At 33.2% G+C, this 9,926-nt stretch overlaps 1 protein-coding gene and 1 pseudogene across 1 annotated transcript; both read right to left on the bottom strand.

Moving 5' to 3' along the window:
* Window positions 1-4,511: 4,511 nt before the first annotated feature.
* Window positions 4,512-7,108, bottom strand: LOC142550733 (3-ketoacyl-CoA synthase 4-like; annotated as a pseudogene).
* A 994-nt stretch (window positions 7,109-8,102) lies between these two features.
* On the bottom strand, window positions 8,103-8,789 carry LOC142550924 (protein RADIALIS-like 4). Its single transcript, XM_075659970.1, has 2 exons — window positions 8,450-8,789; window positions 8,103-8,277 (listed from the first exon to the last, which is right to left on the bottom strand). Exons 1-2 carry the CDS (start codon window positions 8,713-8,715, stop codon window positions 8,253-8,255), a joined length of 291 nt encoding a protein of 96 aa, XP_075516085.1. The 5' UTR covers window positions 8,716-8,789; the 3' UTR covers window positions 8,103-8,252.
* Between the last annotated feature and the right edge of the window lie 1,137 nt (window positions 8,790-9,926).

Raw genomic sequence — 9,926 nt, 5'->3', positions numbered from 1 at the left:
AACTTAGCCCAAATGTGTGGAGAGAGTTGGAGAGAAAATCCTTGAGCCACTTTTTTCTTGTGCTTCACGTGAGATGTTGGTGGAAGGTTGTGAGTTATGTTGTAAAATTGTGCAGCCTCCTCCTTCTTCACGTGATGGTAAGTTGGGTCTAAAACTAAGCTAAAAAGCCCACTAATTTCTTAATTAACCCTAAATCTTAAAATATAAAATAATAGATAATATCTTATCTAGATTTTCCCTTCTAGAATTTCCACTAACCCAAACACCATAATTAATTCTTTCAAATCTTGCATAATCTTCACAAAATCAGATTTTTCACTTTTTGCAATTTTAGGCAGTTGAAACATAATCACAAGACGTGGCCACGCCTTGTTCCAAAACCTTTTCTGGTTTGGCCATTCTCTTTCAAAACTCTATCTTGGAAACTTCAAATGTGATAAACATCACTTTTTTAACTCAAATTTGCTTCAAGGTCGTAAAAGTTACTCCTACAATAAAATTACACAAAAATGTATCAATTAAACATATCGGAGGTTGGAATAATGAGAAATATGAAAATAAAAATACTAACTATTATGAGCCTATCAATGACACACACAAGTACTAATTAAACGTAACTACACTACAACATTAAATACATCAACAGCGGTAGGAATACAACGAAGAACAAAAATCTTAATCCTATGCACCAAGTCCTCGATCTTCGGCTTTTCATCATCGAAAATGCACCTGTTGCGTGCGTTCCAAATGCTGTAAATAGTAGATGCAAGTGTCGTTATACGCATCCTAGATAACACCGAATTACCACGATAACAATTTCTAAACGCCCTCAAAACAGCCGTGGGTGAAGCCATGTTCTTCGACATTCCCAGCCAATTGCAGATCTCCTTCCATAGTGCGGCTGAGAATTTGCACTAAAGAAAAGATGGTTTATAGATTCAAGTTCCTCATTGCAAAGAACACAAGACTTATCTTCAACAAATGATAAGCGATCTCTAGTCAGGAGTTTAGCATGAGCCATCAACCACAAAGTTATAAATCTGTGTTTCGGAAGAATGACTGATCCATTTGTCGGCTCCCGCCCGCCGGGCAAATGAAATGGCTTCACAGATCTCAAGTTTCACAGGAGACAATTCAAAGACAACAAAACAAAGCATGGCCCGACATTGTTATTTAAAAACATATATTCGGAAAAAGATAGCAAGGAGATGAGAGACACCCACCGTCTAGCACCTAGGCCCATATGTGGTCATTTAAGCCGTTTTTTTAATTTAAATATTTAATTTTTTTTTTCATTTTCGTATTTATGCAATAATTATTATATATCATATTCAAACTTAAAATCAATATATATTTCTTATTTTTATCCGATACAAATTAATTGAAAAATATGTAATAATATTTTTTTAAAAAAATAAAAATTATATTTATATCAAATTAAGCGATCACCTGGACGGGACGGCGTTTTTTAAAACAACAGATTGGTGACTTTCCAATAATGTTTCCAGCAACCGAACAAATAATGATAATGATCAAACAGGACAAGATATACGTCTGGAACCGAATATAGTCAACCATAAATATTTTCTAGTTGTAGTTGGCTTATACATAGATTTTCTAAGTGCAAATGTAGGCAACGAACTGATGTAAATACATGTTGAGATCCGCTACGCGTTTGTAAAGATGAAACTTCGTTTGAAAACATACACAAAGCACGGAGAAGACCATGGACAGAACGAAAATTTAAGAGGGTGTATTGGTTTTAGATTTTTAATAATTTTTGTGGAGTTTAAAAATTTAGAGGTATTCAGTCTAAACTTTTATATATTTTATAAAAGTTTAGTGATATTGAATGTAAACTTTTGTACAATTTTAATAAATCACGTGATATTCAAATTTGACTTTTAAAAACTTTACGAAATGTCAAGATATAGTAAAAATATCAATAAATTTTTAATGACTCCACATAATTTTATTAAGTACAAGAATTAAAGTCTATGGTATAACTATAAAATATCAAAAATGTATTTGATTCAACCTAAAAATTTGAATTAACATTTAATTTGAAAATATCTCAAACTCATATATTCACTTTCATTTCTATTAAAAATAATATCAATACAAAAATTTATTACACTACATTAACAAAAAAATTATAATATTTTATTGGCCCATAAATTAAAAAATAATAATAATAATTAGTTTTAATAAGTAAAATTTAATTTTTTTATTAATTATTATATAATATTTTAGGTTTAATTATTTTATGTAATTTTAGTTAATCTGCATCTTAATTTTGATGACAACTCAAGATTCATGCATAAGATATATTAATATAATTTTAACATTTTTTGAACACTCATATATAAAAATAATTATAATAAATTAAATATATTAAAATTTTATAAATTACACTAATTACAAATATTTTAACATAAGTATTCTCTATTTTTTAAATAAATAATTGTATTGTTTATTTTTTGTTAGAAATATTGTCAAAAAAAATTAAAATATTTTTTATACAAAAAGTTACTTAAAATTATTAAAATTAATGAAATTATTTTATTTTTGATTTTTATTAATATTAAAAATTATTGTTACGTGTTTTTTAAAAATATTAATTAATTAAATAAACATGTTGAATTAATTTGAAAAATTGAAGTTTAATAGTAATAAATTTAGCAATGATTTATATATTATATTTTATAAATTAAATGAATAAGTAAAAAAATATTTATATCAATAGATAAAAATATTTTAAATAAATAAAAATTGTTCGTGTTCAACTGTTAGTTCAAATAATTTTTTTTTAAAAAAATCACAACCATAAATTAAAAATTCACATGGTTATATGAAAAGTTTACGAATGTGGATAAAAATTATGCAAAATAAATCTACAAGATTCTGTGAATTTTTTTAGAAATCTCATATTTAACAAAATTTAGTAGAAATCTATCAACTCCACAAAATCAACTTTTTTTAAAAAAAATAAATTAGAAAATCTTTGCAATGAATACACTCTTTTAACTGACGTTTGGACGAAGTTCATAATATTATTAAAAATGGGTTCATCAACATATAAAGAAATTCCTAAATGCTACAAGATTGAGAAATTAACTAGTAGAAGCTTAGATATTGAAAGGTTGGGGCTAGTAGTTCTAGCGGTCGACTCGGCTCTTTCAAATTGTTTCTCATTATTGAGTAAGGGTAACAAAGATAAAATACGAGCTTGTTTTATAGCAATAGTAATTCATCGTTGTTGTTTCAAGGTCGATCTATTCACTCGCCTAGATAATATTTTTCCTTGTTCACTAATAAATTGACTGATTAAACTCATTTTCTATAATCAATGCGATCCCCCGATTCAATCGGGTGGCAAACACCTACGAAAAAATCGCTTGGACTTAAGAAAGGGTCGCTTGGATTTATCCATGGTTTGTTTGTTTAGTGTATTTATTATTTTCTTATTCCGAAAATCCTATTTCTGAATTGTCATTTTAACCCAAAATAGGATGATTTAAATATGAATATGTTCTATATAACGTGATTTTACCCATGTCCTTCAAAGGCTTGGTTCGATCTATTTCTTTATTTCCCCGTGAATCATATGTTTGTAACAATAGGGGTAGAATTTTATCAATTCTAATCGATTAGGGGTATTGTGCCGGTTCTTTTGAGTAATATATCTGGAAATGCCCGTTGATGCTCGAGTTTTCGCCAACTCAGGTCTTTGTTCTCTATATGATATTTTTTATTTAACCAAATCGGGTCTAAAGTTGCTGATCGCATGCTGGTTATCAGAGTAGAAGCTGCCCTCATTCAGCTGGAAGTAGGAAATCAATCCCGGCACGACCGATGACTTAGCTCCACTTCTGCTTTGAATGACTCGGTCTTCGTACTTTTCGACACAGAGATAGGGGGTCTTCTTTTTTTGACAATATTTTATTTTGATGTTCGAGATCGCCTCCAAGTGGTTCATCCTAAGTAGCTAACCGAATAACCTTAAACTAAACAATTGAAGTGTTAAAATCAAGGTTCTAAAATTTGTTATGTATTAGTCAGGTGCTAGACCTGTATCTAACGCCTAGACTGCCTAGATGGGGACTTAGTCGGATTCATGATAACAAGTTATAAATCTATTATTAATGATAACGAATAAAAATATGCTTAATATTTTAGTTACTGTGGATTAGGCCATTTATAAATTAGTAATGAGTTTATCATTAATTGGCTCATAATAATAAAAAAATTATATTTTTCTTTTTTCTTGTCCTAGTTATCACTGTCATTCTCATACACTCTTTTTGTCCTTCATTTTTCCTCTTTTCATCGTTCATCATGCCTAGATTTGATGTTCTCCGTCAATTTGAACAACGCAGCCGAAGCTATAGGCAGAGTCCTACCACCCTAAGGCCTCCTAGGCTGGTCGACTAGCACCTTTTTGGTGAGGTCGGCCACCGCCGCCTAACGTCAAGCCAGCGCTTAGATGGCCACCTAGGATGCAATTTAGATCATTGATTAAAACTCCGCCCAAGGGCTGTTTCTTTAGGGTTTAACATTGTGAATCGCTTCCCCGCAACATCCTGCTCCTAATACACACACCTGAACGCCTTATCATCTGATCCTTTACGGGTTCTCACTTCTCACCACATGAACAAGCTTGTACTTCGCCCTCGTCTTATCCCCTGATTTATTGGACAACAAAACCAGCACCCCCAACTCAAAACAAACAGTTGGGTATCAGCATCGATTTCTTGTTCCCAAAGTACTTTTTCTGAGTGATATTTTCAGTGCTGATCACCACAACGAAATACGCATTCCTATGAACTTGTAACAAATCCTTAGCTAAATCAACAGCAATTACCCCTGCACTACACCCCATTCCCCCGGAGTTAAAACTCATAACATTCCCCCTCAACTTGTACTTATTCACAATCATGGCAGATAAAGAAGGTGTAGAAGCTACAATTCACTACCAAAATCACAATAACCTTAGGGTTCACGTTCGTATGAGCAAACAAATTATCCAGTGCACCATACATTACCTGCTCCGCCTCCTCCCTGGCCACCTGCATAGACGGCCTTGGCAGGAGGAAATGCATCGCCTCCGGAACATAAGTATCATCCACCAGCCCCGACCTTTCAAGGATATTTCTCAGAAATTTTACCGATTAATTGCGAATGGTTCGCCGTCACAGTCACGGTATGGGAACGACAGCTATCACGGCAAAGTTACATGCTAAAATGTATAATTATAACGTTGTCTTTTTTAATTAGGCGATTTCGCGGTCGTTGCATAATGTTTTATGTGTTTTTTCTTAATTTTCCAAATTATATAATCATTTTTATTTTTATTATAAAAATATTTCACAGTCAATGTTCTAAATGACGATCGAGACAGACGTTTAGGCGTTGTTTAGTCGGTAGGCAGCCTTCGGCCGCCCCACCTATGTCTAAGGCGGTCTCTATAGGCTATCCAAGGCTATAGGCGGGCGAGCAGGCGATTGAGACGATCAATTGTTTTAAAATCTCGATCAACCGTCAAAATCAAATAATTTTTAAAACCTGATACCCCATGGATGGGACCCATTACCCATTGGCCCATCCCTAGCCCAAACGGAAGACAAGCCCATCAAGGGCCCATGTATTCTCTTATAAATACCAGGTTTGAGTGTTCAGTTATTAAATTCAATATATTGTTTTCAGCAGCACCATTAGCTGCTCCCCCCATATATCCTCAGTCACTATAACCCATGGATGGGCCCATTACCCTTGGCCCATCCCTAGCCCAAACGGAAGACAAGCCCATCAAGGGCCCATGTATTCTCTTATAAATACCAGGTTTGAGTGTTCAGTTATTAAATTCAATATATTGTTTTCAGCAGCACCCTTAGCTGCTCCCCACATATATCCTCAGTCACTGACTTGAGCGTCGGAGGGGCTACGCCAGGACACCCTCATGGCCCCCTTTAACGGTCTTTTTCGTGATTTCAGGCTCAGGATAATTTCAAAACCCTGCGTCTGTACTAGTGACACTTGCTGGGAGCGGACCCTAAATTTCCCGTGAGTATCAAAACCAATTAAAGTTAATCAATTTAAAAATCAGTAAATATAATAAAACACATTTCACTCTTTTTGTATTTACTTTTGGTTTTAAATGTTTTCCATCATCCACTACCTGACTCAAACCGTCTCCGGCTACGGTCGCCATCAACCACCACATTAATTATCATGTTACTTTATATTTATATATTCATTTGCAGTTTGTCTAATTGTTTTATATTATATGAAGTTTTTTTTTATATATTTAGATATTATTTAATTTCATATATTAAATAAAAATACGATTAATTATAATTACATTATATGATTATATATAATTAATTTACAAAATTGCTAAAAAAATTCAATCGTCTAAATGATTAAGACAGTAGGCGGTCATTGACTGCCATGCTGTTTACAACATTGTTTACGAATATAAAAATATGAATGGAACTAGAAAAACTGTCTCCGCACAGTCACCGCTACCGTGACGGTGAACCATGAATTCGCGAATGCTCCATGAAAGTCTGGAAGAAAGCCATTAGACGGCCGGGGGCGCGGTAACTGGAGTAATCGACCAGGTCCACGGGTCTGTCTGGGGTCCCGATCTAGACTGTGGATCCGAATACAAGAAACGCGGAGCAAACTAAAACATAAGCCATATTATATCGCAAATGAAGCCATAATTGCGGAGTTCGTTATGGTCCATTTGAGAAGTTTCGATGATTATCACTTGGATGATTATGATAACCATCAAGGGGACTAAGCAGAGAGTCAACAAATACGAGATCAAGTAATGGTACCCGAGTTTAACGCACTTCAAGTTGACACTTTGAAGGAAGTCCGGCAGGCTGCGGCCATGGTGGATTCTCATTCCGACTGTGGCGGCGGCGGTTTCCTGAGATTGTACGCTGCCTGCTCCTCCGTCCATGGCTTCGGAACTAAACAGGGGGAGATTTACTGCAGAAGTCAAAGGAGTGGAGGAAAGTTTACGAAGAAGAGGAGGTTCTTAATAGCTCGTTACGTGATTAGCACTTGTTTGCATTAGGTATTGTGAGATACATTTTTTTTTCTATTTCTAATCTTTATTTGATTTCTATATCTTTGTTTCTCCTAAATGTAGGAGGATAATTAAAAAATCTGGTTAAAAATTATTATAAATTAAATAAAATATCTAACCAAAGTTATATCGGCTGTATTTTCTGAGATACACATAGATTTTCTTACTAAAATTAATAAATTCACTTAAAGTTGAATTAGGTTTAAATAATTGATTTTAATATGGTGCTAAGAGCTCATACTCATCGTTATGTATTGTACTGTGCTTATGAAATAATTGATTTTAATATGGTGGAAGAGCTCATACTCATCGTTATGTGTTGTATTGTGCTTATGAGTTATGAACCACTAACTGATGTTTTACAAATTTACTCATCAGATGTTCATTACTGAGTATGAGAGGATGTTTTAAATGTCTCACATCAAAAGTATTTATAAATTCTTAGGGTTTGTATAAATATTTGAATAACTCTTCACTTTTGAGCTATTTTTTGTGTTAGACTTGGATTCGAACCCGCTTAAAAACGAAAAATTCCCCACCCAAAAACTTTATATGAAATGTTTTAAATCATTTGCATAGTGCCAACAAGTTTAGTTTTTACATCTATTTTCCTGCGATCAATTTAATCTTTCTATCCAAGACGTTCTACTGTCTTTATACCTAAAATATATCTCAAACTCGAGATTTTATCTGAAACTTGAGACCTTAAGATAAGATGAGCTACAGATATTGGCATAATACATTTAAAATTCTGTTCAAACTAAATACGAAAATAGCTCTCATTATCTAGACGTGATTGTAGGGAAGAAAAAGACTCATGTAGACATCAGGAAATAAATAAAATTAACTCGTTTCCGTGTAAATTAATAAATTTTAATGAAAAATAGCTAAAAATTATTAGTTTTAGTATAATTATATTTTCGATTATTATTATTTTTTCTAAAAAAAAAACCTGCCCCACGTGAATTGTAAACCGTTAGCACTAGCTGGTTCTACCAGGTAATTAATATGCAGAAAATTAATATTAAAATTAATGCGAATTGAAGCACAATTACATTAATTTTTCAAGGTAATTTATTAATTTTCGTTTATACAATTTCCCCTTCACATTAGTTGAAGCAATTGGATGGATGCGCTCTTGGGCTTTACTTCATTGGAGCTTCAGATACTTCACCCTGCCGACATATACATAAATACATACACATATATATATAATTAATTTCACATATAAGTAAATAGTATAATTTTAAAAAAAAAGTTAAAGGAAAATTGGATAAAATTCCAATATTCTTATTATCTGATCTTAGAACATAATATCTTCGTTTTTTTTTCTTTTTAATTTTCTACCTTTGTTCCTGATCTTTCATCACTTTATATCCTTTCCCATGTTCTCCATAAGATTTGTAATTTGGAAGGGGCACTTTCCCATTCTCAATGTGATCAAGATCTTCAACAAGCTTCTGGTAATGGCATTTCACCTCCTCCACGGTCTTCCCAGTACCCACCGCTCTGGCCAAACGATTCCACCGCTCCGGCGAGTTCTTGTCGAAATCCGCCAACGCATCCTCGAACCGCTTGTTTTCCTTCTCCGTCCACGACGAATTCGAACCCATTATGTATATAAGTTATATATATATATATGTAGAATTAGTTAGAAATATTGTGTTGTGTTGCATATATGGCTTGGCTTGCTGCTGTATTTATAGCATTGGCCAGTGGTCCCAACTCTTCAGGTGATAAAGGACCAGAAATCAGATAAGATTTAATCAACAGAAAAAAAAAAGAAAAGAAAATTTTACTCATTGGCTTTTTAGATGGTTTTATAGCGGGACTTGCAGATATATTCATGGCGGGTAAAAGGTGAAATAAAATTGTGAAATCAGGCCAGCTGGTACGAGTTAGCCCTTTATTTCTTCAGCAGAGTTCAGATGTAAAATGTGGCCCCAGTCTTATAAATCTTTACAGAGAATCTTTGGTCATTTAATTACAAAATCAAATGGCTTACAGCACAGCACTACTGTGTTTCTCGTATCAAGTGTCGAGATTTCTGCATAATATTACACATGCATGAACGTAAGTACTTCACTTTCAATTTTTATTGTATTTTGTGCTATGGTGCTCCGCTACATGCTTGAAAAAAGGGTCACAGTTATTTCATTTGTCCTCCCAAAATTTGGACATATTAATGTATTAAACCATTTTTCGTTTTTCCTAGATAAAAATTTGTATACATCCCCATCATTTGGTACATTTTTTCCTCATAAATGTGAATATATTGGATAATTAGAAAATCTTTGACATGGAATATTGCACTTTCTTGATTTTCAAACTCCCAAAAGGCCGAAACAGAAACAAAGTCAGCCAAATTCTGTTGATTAATAACGTACCGTTGATAAAGAAAAAAGAAGAAATTAAACCGAAATTTGGTTCCCAAAAGATATTCTTTTGTGGTGAAAGATGATGGCGAAACGTAAAGAATCCTTATCATCCACGTTGGTGTCGAGTAAATTCAATCTTGGTGAATGGTTTGCATTTCTTTGTCACCAACTTTAAGTCCACATGCAACTTGGAATTAGGATCCTGTCGAAACAGATCTTTCTCAAGGGATTCTTCGGTAAAAGATTCCACATGCATTAATTATTCTAGCGCAGTACTGCTGATAAGAACGGGGAATACGAGCTGAGGCATGCATTAATTTTAAGTCGAATTGACCATTTTCTAACTTTCTCTTTTCATAAATGGTTTAAATTAATTGGTGTACTTTAATTTGATAAATATAAAAATTAAATCTAGATATATTCTTATAATTAAGAAATAAAATATT

This window comes from Primulina tabacum, chromosome 7 (genome assembly GCF_025594145.1).
Source record: "Primulina tabacum isolate GXHZ01 chromosome 7, ASM2559414v2, whole genome shotgun sequence".
Taxonomy (NCBI): Eukaryota; Viridiplantae; Streptophyta; class Magnoliopsida; order Lamiales; family Gesneriaceae; genus Primulina; species Primulina tabacum.
Note: the sequence above shows the minus strand (reverse complement) of the source record. Positions and strands in the feature narration are given on the sequence as shown.